Here is a 17,728-nt window from a genome sequence, read left to right on the forward strand (position 1 = left end):
ATTGGAAAGTGGTTCCGAGTTTGTGACACTCCACTTGGGGACAACTTTAAGTTAGAATGATATCTTTTAGAATCTAGACATACTAATGAGAACATTCTACCTTTACCGTGGCTATGATGGCCTTCTCACCTTCCATGAAAACTTGTCTCTTACCTAGGGTAAAATTAGATAGAAAAGTTTACCTTTACTGTTGCCATGATGACCTTTTCACCCTCAAGGAAAACTTGTCTCTTATCTGGGGTAACATTCACATCTACATTGTCTGCAAACAAAAATATTTTAATATTAAGAATGCCAAACAAAATTATGTTTGCATGAAACTTTTCTCACATCAATAAGTTTCAATCAAACACACACTAACTAAAAAGACTTCCATATTCTTTAGATGTGCTTTTTAAAAAGGATAAACATTTACCTTTCTGAACTGTAATCTTGAAAGCAACAAATGGATACTGGTGTCTGTTATACTGGTGGTACACTTCATTTATAACTTTACTCAACTGAAAAACAATGCAATGAAAAGAAAACTTTCAATCAAGTACAATCTGTCATAGAAAGAAAGCAAATCCCTTTAAAGGTCCATTACTAAAACCCGAACGAGTATTATATGAAAACCAGAGTTTGTAGCTGAGACTTCCTATTTACTGAAAATATGGCTCACTGCATCAGATCTGACCAAATAGTCATGAATATGTTCAAGAATAACTAACAAATAAACAAAAAATGTTGCCTATGTCAAACCGGAAGTATGTTTTCCGACTGCTTACGAACCTGTCCAGCATCTTCGGATTTTTTCGGAAGAATCTTCCGAAACGAGGCTATAATTTATAAATAGATGCAAAATATATTATATGCCCAAACGATAACGTGATTTTTACAAACTTAGCACATGGAATTCAACAATTTTGTAACTCACAAAACCTTCATGAAAATCATTCTTATAATACAGGTAATAAACAGCTATACTACAAGTTTGTGGGAGGACAGTTCAGGCCCTTCCCGAATAAAAGTGTTTTTACAACTTCGTCTGCAAACTTTTTCAGTTAATCTCTTTTCAGTATAGTTTTAAGAATATAAATGAATAACTGTCTTACACTGCCGAAACAAAATGTGATTGAAATTTACCTAAATACAATGATTTATGTACATATGGCTACATTAATTTAATAAGATTTTAGACATTAAACACATTGTCTTGGCCTAACATGTGTCACTGTCAATTTTAAACATAAATTTTGTACATTTCATATTTTTCGTGCAAGTCGTGTATAATTACCATCATATTTTGTCCCTGGTCTTTAAACGGATATTCGTTTGAAACAATTTTAAAATCATGTGATCCCGAAGAATTTCCGACCGATTACAGAAAAACGATAAACATGAAAGTAGGACAAAATGACCCCCCATGTCAGTCTAAGAAAATACAGAAACAATCATTTGTTTCTCTGTTCTTGTGTTGATTTCAAGGGAACATTGCACGGCTATCATAATGTTTAGTAATATATTACAAAATGTGTAGACTTTTTTTAAGATTTATGTCTATTCATTTGTCTTTATTTTGCACCTTTAAAGGCCATTCTCTGGATATGAAAACTGCCACCTTTGTTAACAGTTACAAGTAAAGATGAACTGTATATGGTTAAACTGGTAGATAAAATGGTGACCTGTGAAAGCATTGCCTTTCTCTTGAACTGGTCTTTGCAAATTGAAATTTAATGCCTCTACTAACAATTTTCATTGCAAGTAAGTGCAATTTAGGTTTCTTTACTTTGAACCCCCCTTAGGCTAATAGACCAATAAAAGAAAACAAGAGCTGTCCATACGGCAGCATGTTCGGGTATTCGACCATTTCAAAGCTAAACATGGGTCTTAAGTTATAACTTAGCAAGACTCAACTAACTGGATTATTTTATTACATGTAACTAATTTATTTTATTACAGTCAATTACAAAATTAAGTTTTATTAAAGCAATGATACTGACTCAGATGTAAAATGTCAACCAATTTTTTTAAGTCTGATAAGGGCTGTGACTTAAATCAGTGTCAACCAAGAATTTTCTAACTTAGCTATGAATAGACCTTGGGTGAGAAGGACATCTTGCAAAAATATTCAATCCAATATAGTTGTTACAAAGATACAGGTTGATAGTTAGTTACATACAAAACTTTATCCAGCTTTTCTTAGCCGAAAAGAACCATAATCTGACTGAAATTTAGAGTTATCTAACTTCTATTTCAGTAGGCTTGATGGCAGCCTTGTGTGAAGATTCAATCCAATAGGTGCAATATTTACTAAGATATGATTTTGCAATCAAAACTTTAACTGTGATGCTGCCTAAGACACTGACGCCAACACTTGGTTGAAGAGAATAGCTCACACTATTCTTCAAATAGTCAAGCTAAAAATATCAACTACTTACATGCATGTTAATGACAACAGATTTCATGCTATTTTTAACTTCTCCAGTCTAAGCAAGAGATGTATTACCTTATTTGAATCAAATGGTCTGCCATTAATAAAGAAGAACTGTCTGTCTGTACTACTTCTTCCCTGACCATGTTCACACTTTGACACATAACCCTCTATACTAGAAAACAAAACATCTTGGTATAATGTGCATAAAATTACTCTATTCCATTAAAGAACATGTACCAGTACATATACTTTCAACGTAGTTCTGAAAGTTTGGATCAAACAAAAAAAGAATTGTTTAAAACCCAATTCTTCAGAAGTTAAGAATGCATCTAATATATTTTCTTGCAAAAAAAAAGAGACATGGTTGTGTGCTTGATTTTTTCCTCAAATTGGACCTCAAACAAGTTTTCATAATTGGAGTCTATAGGAATATCAAAATTTTGATGACATTTTTGCAAACTGAAGTTTTTCTATAAATGCATATTTTAAAGAAACTATTTAGAAGTTGTAAATCAACATAATTATTATATGGTCAAATAAAATGTATAGGTTCATGTGCTTATTTTGAAGACATCTGTCCATGATTTAAGAAATATGCAAATCTTACACAGATTTGAAAGCATTATTTTGAATTATTTCACATGTCAACATTAGCGTTATCATTTTTTTTTATCTTTAGAAAGAAAGTATTGTTGCCATTTTTCTAAAATTAATGTATACATCAGATGACATTTATAGGCATGATGATTTTCCTTCCTTTCTGTATGCCATGTCCAGGTTCTATTTTATGTTTTCTAGCTAAATGAAATAACACCATGACTTCTAGTCTATCAAATATGCAGAACTCTTTTTAAATCTTGCATATGAACAGAAATTTAGCCTAGATAAAAACAATTACAGACTGATAATAAAACAATTTTATAGGCAAAGTATCTGCTATTTCTACAGATGAAACTAAATATGCGCCGTTTTAATTACCACAAAACATTTAAACTCATGTACATAGAGATCTTAACTGTACACAGATTATATCAATGTGTAATGGTACCTGAATAATGATGTACTGTCCTTCTTTATCCCAAACTCTGAACACTGGTCATCATTTGGATCAATTTTCTTAAACTCTAACAAACTTTGTGGCTGCAATAGAAAACAGAACTGTTTTGCTGTTTTAACTAGTACAGGAACAATAGTTGCTGCAGATAAAGTAGGTGAAGGATTTTTATAGACTCCTATATGTTTGCAAATGCTATATGATACATGCAAACATCTTACAACTTTGACTAATTATGCTCTGTGATTAAAAAAGGTTTTTAAGTTATGCTCTGGACATGAAGTATGACAGACAGATTTGAAATCCGAGCTCAATCTGTGATCTTGACCTTAGACATTCTGATCTGGTACATCTACTATGCACATTGTCTCATATCCGTCTACCTTTATACCAAGTTTGAAGTCAATATCTTGAATGGTTATAAGATGTGCTCCAGGCACAAAACATGACTGTTTCGATCTGGCTGTGACCTTGACCTTTATCCTATCAACCTGATTCATGCAATCTGCTCACTGACAGATAGCCACCTTTGCCAGGTTTAAGATAATACCTTAAATGGTTGTTAAGTCATGCCTCAGACAGGAAATATGAAGGACGTACAGGCGGATGGACAGACAGAAACCATCACATAATGTTACATTGTTTCAAAATGAGCATATAAAAATGTAACAAATAAGTGACATATTAATTCAATAATCCTTAGTGGAAAAGTTATGACAGCAGTCCATACATTTGTTTTACAAGAGTATCATACTTTTTTAAGTAGGTCAAATAAAATCATTAACTGGTTACTTCATACATACCTGTTTAGGGCCAAAAATATTAGATATATTTTCCAGCATATTTGCATTTCCCTTTGAAGACACCACTGTTGATCTGCTCCTATTTAATATATGATTTTGTTCTTAAATATGAACTTTTAAAAAGAAGAAACTTTATTTGTATGGAAGAAATTTTGCAAACTTGAAGAAAGAAGGCATATAAACCTTTATGTAATTTCAAGACTGATCCCATCATCAAATACCCACATGGCCTAACCAAATGACCTGACTTAGTGTTTGACCCCATCCAGATAAACCAGTTTCCAGCTAATCGGAGATTTTCATATCTTATTAAGATTTAGCCAAATCTGAGTATTAACAGTGACACATGACAATAGACAAAGGGTGATCACTCGTGAGCAAAAACATTTTCCTTTTAAACTTACTGATTGGATTTTTTCATAAAAATAAGAAGGTGTATTGTAAAATCATTAATTTTTTGGAAGAACTCAAACATTCCTATTATTTTAACCTTTAGCATGCTAGGAGCAAGTGATTCTGCCTTTGTGACCAGTGCAGACCAAGATCAGCCTGCATGGATCACGGTCTGCACTGTTTGCTATTCAGTCAGTAAATTTTCAGTGAACAACCCTTTGTATGATAAATGGTGTTGCCCAAATTGAATGATGGACCAGTCCATTTTAGAAATTTAGCAGGCTAAGTGTTAAGTGGCGAAATCTACAAATTATATCCCCATGAACATTCTAAAATAGTGAACCAATGTTTACCCTTTTCCTGTCTGGTTTGTACAAGTGATTCTCACACCAGTGCTAACAATACAGTAGGAATTTAAAACTTGCACCATCTTTACAAATTCCTTCTTTAAGTTCCTCTGGAATTCTTTATGTCTCACAGGTAGTGTGTTAAACAGATTCTGGAGAGTAACTGTAGTTCCAACCTGTCATATAACAAACTTACAATCAAAAGTGACTGGTCTGAACTGGTTTCAGATATTCCAGTTAAAGGATGACTATTTTGTGAATGTATTATTGGTCACTGACTTATTTTTCCAGGTATCAAAACCCAATATATGTAACTGCAATGTTCTTTTAACAACTACAACCAAACACATTCCCTGCTTGCAAGTTTTTGATTTCTTTTGCTATTTTCTACTTTCTACATGTTGAAAAAACTTTGCATTTCAACAGGACTCAAAATTTAACAAGAGCTGTCCGTAAGACAGCGCGCTCGACTTTTCTCAGTGCTTGACTCTGAATTAGAGCTTTGCTAGTAAAAAAATCCAAGTTAAAAACGGACATAATTCTGTCAAAATTCAAACCAGAGTTATGGGAATTGTGTCTCCTGGTGTAGACTTTGATAGAAAATAACTATTTTGAGTTTCAAGTCAAAAGCTTTAATAGTAACAGAGATATTTGACTTCATCAACATTTTTTTAAAAACATTCTATTAAAGTTAAAACGGGGCATAATTCTGTCAAAATTCAAATCAGAGTTATGGGAATTGTGTCTCCTGGTGTAGACTTTGATAGTAAATATTAAATATAATATTTTGAGTTTCAAGTTAAAAGCTTTAATAGTAACAGAGATATTTGACTTTATCAAAAATTTTAACAAAAAATTCTAAGTTAAAAAGGGGCATAATTCTGTCAAAATTCAAATCAGAGTTATGGGGATTATTCTTCTGGTGAAGACTTTGATTGTACATAAGTATTTTAAGTTTCAAGTCAAAAGCTTTGATAGTAACAGGGATATTTGACTTTTTCAAAAATTTTAACAAAAAATTCTAAGTTAAAAAGGGGCATAATTCTGTCAAAATTCAATCAGAGTTGTGGGGATTGTTTCTTCTGGTGTAGATTTTGATGGTAAATAAGTATTTTAAGTTTCAAGTCAATAGCTTTGACAGTAACAGAGATATTTGACTTTATCAAAAACTTTAACCAAAAATTCTAAGTTAAAAAGGGGCATAATTCTGTCAAAATTCAAACCAGAGTTATGGGGATTGTTTCTCCTGGTGTAGACTTTGATAGTAAATAACTATTTTAAGTTTAAAGTCAATAGCTTTGATAGTAACAGAGATATTTGACTTTATCAAAAACTTTAACCAACGGCGACACCGACGCCGATGCCGGGTGCGTGCAATAGCTCTACATTTTCTTCGAAAAGTCGAGCTAAAAAATTATTTTCTGAAATCCAAACCCACAATCTACTAATTAAACCTCTAATAAACTATCAGCCACAAACACACTATCAGCAGCTGAAACACTGATAACCACTGACTAACACACTATCAGCTACTACAATTGTCAGCCACTAACACACTTTCAGATACTACAATTGTCATCCACTTACACACTTTCAGCCATGAACACACTGTCAGCCACTACACAAATGTCAGCTATAAACACACTGTCAGCCACTACATATTGTCAGCTACAAACACAGTCAGCCTCTACATACTTTCAGCTACAAACACAGTTAGCCACTACATATTGTCAGCTACAAACACAGTCAGTCGCTACATATTGTCAGCTACAAACACAGTCAGCCACTACATATTGTCAGCTACAAACACACTCAGCCTATACATATGGCCAGCTACAAACAAAGTCAGCCACTACATATTGTCAGCTTCAAACACACTCAGCCTATACATATTGCCAGGTACAAACACAGTCAGCCTATACATATTGCCAGCTACAAACACAGTCAGCCTATACATATTGCCAGCTACAAACACAGTCAGCCTATACATATGGCCAGCTACAAACACAGTCAGCAACTAACAAACTGTCAACAGCTAACACACTGTAAGTCACTAGTACAGTGTCAGCAAGAAATGCAATATCAGCCACAAATACAGTATCAGCCACTATCATTAACTAACAGCCAGTCAATAATACAGTATCAGTCACTTAACAAATACTGCCAGCCACTAACGCAGTACTACCGTAAAACAAACACTGTCAGTCACTAATACACTGTCCGCGACTTACCCACTGTCAGCGACAAAACAAACGATAAGCCTTTAACACATTATCAGCCATAAATTCACTGTCAGCCACTTATATACTATCAGCCACAAATTCACTGTCAGCCACTTACATTCTATTAACCGCTTACAGCTAATAACACACAATGAGCCACAAACACTCTATCAGTCACTATCAAACACACTACAGTGTAACTTCCGAAAACCGAACGACCTCCGGACCAGCCTAAAAGTTCGGTATTTGGAAGTTTCCGGAATTCAGAAGTTTGGTAGTTTGCTGGCGAAGTGGACTTGGTGCACTAGAGTTATGTTTTCGTACACGTAGGATAAAGGGGATTACTATCATTCATGATTGTACAAGTTTGTATAAAGTAATAATTAACTTACTAGATTTAATTAAATAATTAATGATTTGATTAATTACAAACATTAAGGTTAATCAAGTATGTAGAACAGTAACAAATTTCCATTTCTGAATATGAAAAATCATGGCATTTACTCAAACATTTTCCTCTTATATTTTACCATCTTTAAAGTCCCTAATTCGTCAATATTTAGTTGATGTTGATAATGCATAGTTAATTGATGTAACTAAATAAATTAAAACACCAACCTTTTTTCATTCAAACATTAAGAAAGTTATCCACAAGTAAGATATCTAATTCATCACTTTTTCATAAATTGAAAAATAGTAATTGTTGATTATTTCTCAATTTACTTCATTGTAATTATAATGTGTGTCAAAATAAACACGTGTAGCTAATAGATAAACAAAAGAAAATTTTGACAGCTTGCCATGGGTGGTTTTTGGATTAACAATATGTTAAGGACAGGTGACATTCTTAATCTGGCAAATATTTTGCTGTTCGGTTTTCGGAAGTCAAATTAAATGTTAAAATATAAACGGTCTTTCAAAAATCGTCCGGTTTTCAGAATTCGGAAGTTCCAGTTTTCAGAAGTTAAAAGTATATAGAAATAAGAACAAGAAAAAACGGGACTTTGAATTTTGTGCGGTTTTCAAAGGTTTCCGGTTTTTAGAAGGTCCGGTTTTCGGAAGTTACACTGTACCAACTAATAATTTGCCATCAGCCACTGATACATTGTAGGCCACTAACACATTCACAGCCGCTGACACACAATCAACTATGAGCACACTTTCAGCTTTAAACATACTGTCAGCCAGTAAAAGACTGTCAGCTACAAACACAATATCAGCCCCTAACACACTTATCTGCCAATGACATACTCTCAGCCCCTGACACACTACCTGCCATTAACAAGAAATTATCAGCCACTAACACACTGTCAGCTGCGAACATATTAATAACAATGCTAATAATATCTGTCATGTGTTTACGAATCGGATAGAAATATCCGTAGGGCATCTGCGCATTGGGCGGTAATGAGGCTTGCCGAATTACCACCCATGCGCAGGTGGCTGAGGGACGGATATTTCTATCCAATTCGTAAACACATGACTGATACTTTTTCTTGCACATCGTATACATGTTAGCATTTTATTCTGGCAGATTATTTTTCTTGCATATCGTATTTTACAAATAACAGGTAGAAATACTTTCTTTGTAGCACTCTTTCTTATAGTAAAGCGCGTGAAATTAACGTCCGTAAGCAGAAGTGACGTCATGATGTTTTGCGTTACGCATCATAACAAAGTTCCACTTTAGTTTTATCGTTATGTTCGCACCATAAACTAACGTATTTTGAATCGAGAAATATACTATAAGGAACGGAGAGAAAATATCAAGGTACCTGCTTTTTTCGTATTTTTACATAAACAATATATTATCAATGCATGAACCACTAGTTGTCATTAAAGGTCCAATACTAAGGAAAGTGAACATTTTAATTTCTTTTAAAAAGCACAGAAACTATTTCATTTTATTGGAAAATGAAAGTTGGTATGTAGAAATTCGAAATAAATCGCAGTATATGTACAATTATTTTTCTATGAAGTATGAAGAAAGTTAAAAAGACCTGGGGGGTCATTCTGTCGATTCATTGAAATTTCAACACAATACACATACATTTCTTTGAGTTCCAAAGATCTTCTGTAAATTTTGACCTGCCAATCTTCATTATTTAGTGTCTAGCAGAAGTCTATGCACTGGCTATGAAAACAAGAGCTGTCTCCGTAGGATGACACATGCCCCCGATGGCACTTTGAATGAATAGTTATGGCCGATGTTAGAGTTTAGGACCTTTGACCTATGGAGCTGGGTCTTGCGCGCGACACATCGTCTTACTGTGTCACACATTCATGCATAGTTATTTTAAAATCCATGCATGAATGACAAAGATATGGACCGGACATGCCCATCAATGCACTATCATGAAAAATGATCTTTAACGTCTAAGTGTGACCTTGACCTTTGAGCTACGGACCTGGGTCTTGCGTGTGACATGTCGTCTTATTGTGGTACACATTCATGCCAAGTTATTTGAAAATCCATCCATCGATGACAAAGATATGGACCGGACACGCCCATCAATGCACTATCCTTTAATGTCTAAGTGTGACCTTGACCTTTGAGCTACGGACCTGGGTCTTGCGCACTGCACGTCGTCTTACTGTGGTACACATTCATGCCAAGTTATTTGAAAATCCATCCATCGATGACAAAGATATGGACCGGACACGCCCATCAATGCACTATCCTTTAACGTCTAAGTGTGACCTTGACCTTTGAGCTACGGACCTGGGTCTTGCGCACTGCACGTCTTTTTACTGTGGTACACATTCATGCCGAGTTATTTGAAAATCCATCCATCGATGACAAAGATATGGACCGGACACGCCCATCAATGCACTATCCTTTAACGTCTAAGTGTGACCTTGACCTTTGAGCTACGGACCTGGGTCTTACGCACTGCACGTCGTCTTACTGTGGTACACATTCATGCCAAGTTATTTGAAAATCCATCCATCGATGACAAGGATATGGACTGGACACGCCCATCAATGCACTATCCTTTAACGTCTAAGTGTGACCTTGACCTTTGAGCTACGGACCTGGGTCTTGCGCACTGCACGTCGTCTTACTGTGGTACACATTCATGCCAAGTTATTTGAAAATCCATCCATCGATGACAAAGATATGGACCGGACACGAAAATTGCGGACAGACCGACAGACTGACAGACCGACAGACAGACAGACGGTTCAAAAACTATATGCCTCCCTTCGGGGTCATAAAAATTGCCAACTCACTTTCCCTTAGTAATGGACCTTTAACAGCATGAGAGTCATCTGGCATGGGGGGTGCCAGATGGGTTTTGCCAGCATGGGTAAAATCACCGGAAACGCCAGTCCGGTGTGCAAGAATACTGTTTCTCTTTTTAAGACAGCTGTTAGCTAAGCACCATCCTAAGTCAGTAAGAAACAGATCATCAAAAAATATGCTGTTTTACCAACCTGCCTAGCCTGGTTGGACTGCTTCAAGATTTTCCCATTGTGGTCAAACTCCAGTCTTGTACCGACAGCAGCATCCTGATGGCGAGTAGTAACACTCATGTCACTGTAACAGATTATACATTGCCATGCAGTGAATCAACATTTATGTAACCCAAAAAGCATGCTATTTATGAAATGCTAAAAAGGAAAAATCTTATTCTCGGCACACAATGGCCAATGACTTCATAAATGATGTGCTCTGCAGTATTTCAGTTTAGTCCATGTGACAGTCCCAAATTTAAATGAGGATAAATTTTGTTGGCAGTCCATTTTTAATATTTTTAATGGCAAACTTGTAACATTTCAGTATTTTTAAATATATTTTTTACCATTTTAGACAAACTAGAGCTGCTTTTGAGAAAAGCGCATGTCTCCCACAACTGCCTAATCATCTATATAGTAAGTCAGTCTTTATTATACTGTTTACTCATTATAAATATATCTTTGAAGAGTAAAAAGGCTGATTTTGGGTAATTCAAGAGCCATAATTCTGAAGTGCCTAGGCCGATTTGGCTAGTTATCTAACTTGGACTCCTATACTACTAGAGCGCATGCACATTCATCTAGCCAAAAGGACTCCTATACTACTCATGTGCTACTAGAGCTCATGCACATTCATGAAGCCAAACGGAACCCTATACTACTAGAGCGCATGCACATTCATCTAGCCAAAAGGACTCCTATACTACTCATGTGCTACTAGAGCGCATGCACATTCATGAAGCCAAAAGGACTCCTATACTACTCATGTGCTTCTAGAGCGCATGCACATTCATGAAGCCAAACGGAACCCTATACTACTAGAGCGCATGCACATTCATCTAGCCAAAAGGACTCCTATACTACTCATGTGCTACTAGAGCTCATGCACATTCATGAAGCCAAACGGAACCCTATACTACTAGAGCGCATGCACATTCATCTAGCAAAAAAGGACTCTTATACTACTCGTGCTACTAGAGCGCATGCACATTCATGAAGCCAAAAGGACTCCTATACTACTCATGTGCTACTAGAGCGCATGCACATTCATGAAGCCAAAAGGACTCCTATACTACTCATGTGCTACTAGAGCGCATGCACATTCATGAAGCCAAACGGAACCCTATACTACTCGAGTGCATGCACATTCCTGGAGCCAAAAGGGACCCTATACTATGAGTAGTATAGGGTCCTTTTTGGCTCCAGGAATGCGCCTAAAATCTGAGTGTTTTTCGGTAATTGAAGGGCCATAATTCTGAAGTGCCTGGGCCGATTTGGCCAGTTATCAGACTTATGGTCAAACACATTTTGTTCAAGTTTGGTGAAGATCGGATGAGAAGTATTCGACTTAGAGTGCAGACAAGCTTTGTGACAGACACACATACAGACAGGAGTAAATCAATATATCTCCCACACCACTGTGTGATTGGAGACATAATTAACAAGTCTATTTAGGAATTACATTTAATTTTCACATTTTTTTAAGAATTTTAGTAAAACTTCAAAAAGAAGGAAAGTTCAGGAATTTTAGGGATGCTTAAAAGCCTGCACCCATTAAATCAATATCAGCCAAGGATCAAACCTAGAACCTGCCAGTACATATTCTTCTTCTCACCGACATAGTTTACTAGATTGATTTCTAGAATTTCATACCTCAATGCACAAAGTGAGCTGAGAGCCTCCCCTCTAAACCCAAATGTTTCCACACTGATCAAGTCTGAGAAGTCTTGTAGTTTGGATGTGTGATGCTTTAAAGCTGAAATGTTAGAATCAGTCAGTAAGTGAGCATATGACTTTGTTTTTTCTTACATCTATGTGTAAGCAACCACTCTTATGGGAATAGGCACTTGTCTATATTTTAGTGCAAAAAGTGCTAATGCTGGCAATGCCATGACAAAAAAACAACATTCAAACAAAATAAACTTTTATCACAAATGAAGACCAAAACAACTGAATCAGAAGACCAAAAACTGTAATGAGATGATCCTTTAGATTTTTTTCTCAGTTCAAATTCTCAAACAGCAGAGCTTTTTTTGTTTCCCTTTTTCTCCGCATCAGCATCCACATCACAAAAGTTTTGCATTTATGCAAGTTTCTCAAAATCTACTCCAACAAATACTTTTCAAACTTCACACATGTCTTCAACATCACAAGATGACCTAGCAGGACAGGTAACATAACTCCAGCTTACATTTCTAACTTCAAAACTTTGATTAGTTTTGCAACATAAACAGGTTTTTCAGAAACTGCATGACTAAATCCTTTCAAACTCCATAAAAGTCTTTGGCATCATGAGATAACTCACAGGACAAGTGAGATAACTATCTTGTCAAAATTTTGTCCCTTCTTAACATAGAAATTTTGTAACAGTTTTGTATGTAAGCAGATTTCTATGGAACTATGTACATGCTTTCAAACTCATCACAAGTCATTCATTATAAGATGATCTCTCAGAGCAGGTTTCATAACTCAAAATATTTTATCAAAATTATGTCCCTTTTCACAAAGGTTTTTTCTGAAGTTTTGCATGAAAGCAATTTTTCTCAGAATGATACTACTCAACAGATGTTTTCAAAATTCCACATACATCTTTGGAGTCAAGTGATGAACCCTCGTGGCAGGTTTCATAAAACTTGCTGTAATCATTTTGGCATAAAAAAACTATGTGCCTTTTTAACTAAAACATTTTGGCAAAGCTTTTTATGTAAGCTAGTATTACATGAAAGGGTTCCAGTAGCAGAGCACAATGTCATTAAAAAGCTGTTGTTTATACGGATTACAGCCCCAGAACTTACTTAGTCCTTTAAAATTATTCTGATGAACTCCATTTCCATTATCACTGACTTCTATTTGTTCACTTCCATAATCTTTCAACTTGATGTCTGAAAAACAATAAAAAATCCTGTGAATATTGCAAAAATGCTTGTTCTTGTACTGAACTTTTCCCCTGTATTTAGGATTCAGTTCTGTTACATTTTTTAATCTTTGGGATCATCTAGTACATTTAAATGTCACCTGTATAAAAGAATTCCGCTTATGCTCATGCTATGTGGTGTGTGGAGTGTTAGACATTTTGTTACCTCGTGTAAACAGACTTGATCTAACAGGGTCTGCTATTTTATCATTGTGTTCTGTGCTTCCAAATGATCTCTTTATAGATTTTCTATTTACAAAACTTAAACCTTATCAACTGAATAAAATTTCTTTAATAGATAACAGCTAACTTTAGTATTTTGTAAATGATGCTTCTAAAACCCCTTTCTTTAAAATGGTACTGAACTACAGAGCTGTATTAAAATGCCTGTTTCTGCTTTTGCATAAATCTTTCTTTTTATTTAAGACAGTCTAAATAAAATTTCCACTAGACTGTACCTCGATCTTGTGCACCTACAACCATTTAATTAATGTATCTGACACACATTGTTTACCTATAATGGTGGCCCCAGCATCAATACTATTTTCCAGAAGTTCCTTCACTGCTGTGGCAAGTGTTAGAACAACCTGACCCGAGCATATCCGATGGACAGACTTCTTGTCTATAGCACTGATACTTCCTGCTGCAGGGTGATTAACATCTACTTCTACTTGCACTTGCTCAATAGTGTCTATCTGTTCCATTCTTCACTCTGTGAAATAAAAACATCATAGTACACTTGCAGAGTTTCAGTTAAAAAAAATCAGCACTTCACCTTACGCATGCACCTTGCAAATGTCTTAGAAATTGATATTAACAAACCTCAAGAAACAACTTGATTTTTGAAGCCTTTCCTAAATTTTAACATAATACTGCTAGCTGTTCTTGTTACTTTTCAGGGATGTTTTAACGGGATAGTAACTGTGTGTCAACAGAGAGATTCTCAAGCTCACATGATGTTAAAACACCTTTTTATATTATGCTCATTCAGTGGTAAAGTGTAAATGTTTTATGGCCTCAAAACTGATAATTCAAAAGGAAATGACATCAACATGATAAAACAACATAGACATTCCTGCGCATTTCATGGAAATTTAGTGCTGTTGAGGGACAGTATGTTCATTTATTAGATTTTATGCATTTTATGCTAGAACAGCATTGGCGCCATGTTCATTTCCTGTTTAAACATCTTCATAATTCCTCAGGATATATTGGTACTGGGCTCCTCGGGATCCTGCAAATGTTTAAACACAATAAACGTATGTTTTCTGTAAAATATCTTTGAAAAGGTTTTACAAGTTCAAGGTAGAAAAGTCATTAAAACACAGTTGCTAAACACCAACAATAGACAAAAAAACTTGTTTTACACATCAGTTGAATGCATTAACTTACTGAAAGCACTGAAGATTTGTCCATACTTTTAACTGGATGTAAAATTTACATCCAATCGATTTTGCAACAATATATGAAACTGTCATAAAAATGAATTCAGAACAATTATACATTTACTAGTGTAGTAGAATTTATGGTCAATTCGTGACTTAATCAGCATTTAAAATTCATCGGAAATTCCTCCACTATTCTGGTCATATGAGTGTGGAGATAAAGCCCCTATGAAAAAATTATCTCAATATCAAAGTAAGCCCTGGGAGAGAAAATACCAAGGTCGCTACTAGGGCTCGAACCCCGGTCCTCAAGATCTGTATGCGGACACTCAACCACATCGCTAAAGGGTTAACCCAACAGCAAGGCTGTTGGAAGTGGACTATAAACCTACTATCACTACAATATTTCGTAGGATCACATCAAATTTGTTTGACTATGCTTCATCTGAAAGACAAGTGAATTTTCTTCAAACTAAAACAAAAATACTGTTTATGAAGTGGTTAATCTGTTATTGGGAATAAAACAATCCCATAGGCCCCTGAGAATTAATCTAGAATTATATGAGAAAACGGCATACTGAGAGTCTAGTCAAAATAATTTGACGTTCAGATTGTTTTATATTTGTGACTGGCAATCTAAACGTCAAAACCTTGAAGGACCAAATAATGGAAGATGAATCACAGTACACAGTCATGTAAAGTTATTGGTTTTATCGCTTGCGCATACTGGCGTGTATACACACGTTAATCGTATACAGTACATACATAGGTTTAAATCACCAGAAAATTCGTAATTTTGTGTATTATTTGATAATTTTTACATAAATCAACAAGGAATTGAATCCCCTTTTGATGCATGTAAGTTTTATTTGAATTTATGGCCGATTCGTGAAATAATCAGCATTTAAACCTATAGCATGTAAAGCATCGGCTGCGATGAAAATTTCATCAGTAATTGCTTCAACTGTTTTGGTCTTTTGAGTGTTTGACGCGAGTGGGGATATTGCCCATATGAAAAAATTATATCAATATTTCCTAGGATCGCGTCAAATGGATGGATCCGTAAACCGATCAATAAACTCCGCCCCTTAGTTACTGTTGCTGTTTCCCACAAGCTTCTTTCAAAATGGCAGATTAATGTACATTAGCGAATGACTCGCTAGAAAGTATTTCAGATGATATCTGTGTTAAATACTTACCAAAATGTTAACAAAATGCACAAAGATAGCTGTCAAAGAGGCTTATTTGTTTTACTAAAGATTATGTACATGACATTAAGCTTAACTCAGAAGAAACCACGGTAAAAGTTAGCGCCAAAATTCTGGAGTTATCAAAGAATAAAACACATTCCGTCTTTGCTAGATATTCCTAACAGGAAAGATAATGAGTCCTTATGCACATATATGGTATAATTATAATCTTAATTATCTTTTAAGCAACGTGTGAAAAGAAATTACGTCCTAGATTATTATATAAATCATTAATTCCACGCTAGGCATATATGATAAAAATATCAAACAGCATTTGCAGTCACAAATGGTGTAAGTTATTTCTTACAACAGATAAAGAAATCTATTAATTGCTTCAATAGCTATATATATTAACGTTGCATAATGCTCTACTGTTCTTTTTTTACAAGTATGTTTTGCGATCGGGCTGCTGTTGCAACTGATTGTGGAATTGTCGGTCACGCAGTTGTCTTAAAAATAAACATATGTCCATGCTTGGTGTATATTTCAGAACTAATTTTTGCGTGAAAACTTACAAAATTTTGAACATTTAGTAGTCATATTAATTTTATTTTCAGTGCGGTCTGACATTTCTCGCATATCATAGGCCTGATTAAATCTCCTCCACAATTAAATTAAACAATTTCCAGATCAGCAAAGTTAAACAAGTCTATCACAGCAATGGCACAAACCAAAAGGGACAAAGATCTTGCCGAAACCTATAAACCATGCTTTTGTTAGACCGGTGGAAACAAGGAAACGAAAACCTGTGATCTGTTTACTTGACAGTTCATAAAATTAAATATGTCTTCATGCTGCTAAACAAAACAAAAAATGAAAAAGAGAAAACAAACAGATAAAATGAACCCATTTGCATTTATTGTATCATAGTATTAATGGTAGTTATAGTTTACGATAGTTGTAAGGTAAAATAAACATATCAAACAAAAAACTCAGCGACATTCTAAACCGCATCGACATGTGCGTATATATTTTTTTTCAAATTACATTTAAAACGAAAATCATTTTAAACCTATCAATTGTCAGACTTTGTTGAATAAAACAGAATAGTGTCGAAAGAGGAAAGAATAAGTCAGTAACGGTTTCTAAGTGAAAGCTTGTGTGAAGCAATGGCTGGTTAGCAACAAGGTAAGTACACTGAATAATCCGCGTTATCTTATTGGTCAATATCATATATAACAATTAGTTTGATTGACAGCACGGATCCATCCATCCATTCGTTGGACTAACTGGGAGTCTAGAAAGACGTTGTCCGAAACGGATTTATCCGAAATCACTTCCTTTCCTGTACTTCAGTAGTTTATACAAAAGCAACAATAGAACAATAAGATTATAGCCATAGTAACAGCCGGACATGAAAATCACTATTACCATTATCATTGCATGATTAGGGAGGGATTTATTCCGGGATCCGCTATCATTTGCAATCCCGCAATTATTTTCGGTGAATCAGTAAATTTTTTATGTTCGTGAAAATCACATAAT

At 35.1% G+C, this 17,728-nt stretch overlaps 1 protein-coding gene across 1 annotated transcript in view; it reads right to left on the bottom strand.

Moving 5' to 3' along the window:
• LOC123563409 (mismatch repair endonuclease PMS2-like) overlaps positions 1-17,713 on the bottom strand; it is a 47,412-nt gene extending 29,699 nt beyond the window's left edge. The window contains exons 1-11 of the mRNA XM_045356191.2: positions 17,615-17,713; positions 14,123-14,320; positions 13,490-13,576; positions 12,348-12,450; positions 10,674-10,776; positions 5,020-5,189; positions 4,274-4,352; positions 3,465-3,556; positions 2,489-2,588; positions 416-500; positions 183-262 (exon numbers count right to left, since the gene is read on the bottom strand). Coding sequence (XP_045212126.2) covers positions 183-262; positions 416-500; positions 2,489-2,588; positions 3,465-3,556; positions 4,274-4,352; positions 5,020-5,189; positions 10,674-10,776; positions 12,348-12,450; positions 13,490-13,576; positions 14,123-14,312 — 1,089 coding nt within the window. The 5' untranslated portion in view covers positions 14,313-14,320; positions 17,615-17,713. The remainder of the gene's footprint in view (positions 1-182; positions 263-415; positions 501-2,488; positions 2,589-3,464; positions 3,557-4,273; positions 4,353-5,019; positions 5,190-10,673; positions 10,777-12,347; positions 12,451-13,489; positions 13,577-14,122; positions 14,321-17,614) is intronic.
• Between the last annotated feature and the right edge of the window lie 15 nt (positions 17,714-17,728).

This window comes from Mercenaria mercenaria, chromosome 2 (assembly GCF_021730395.1).
Source record: "Mercenaria mercenaria strain notata chromosome 2, MADL_Memer_1, whole genome shotgun sequence".
In the NCBI taxonomy this organism is placed as follows: domain Eukaryota; kingdom Metazoa; phylum Mollusca; class Bivalvia; order Venerida; family Veneridae; genus Mercenaria; species Mercenaria mercenaria.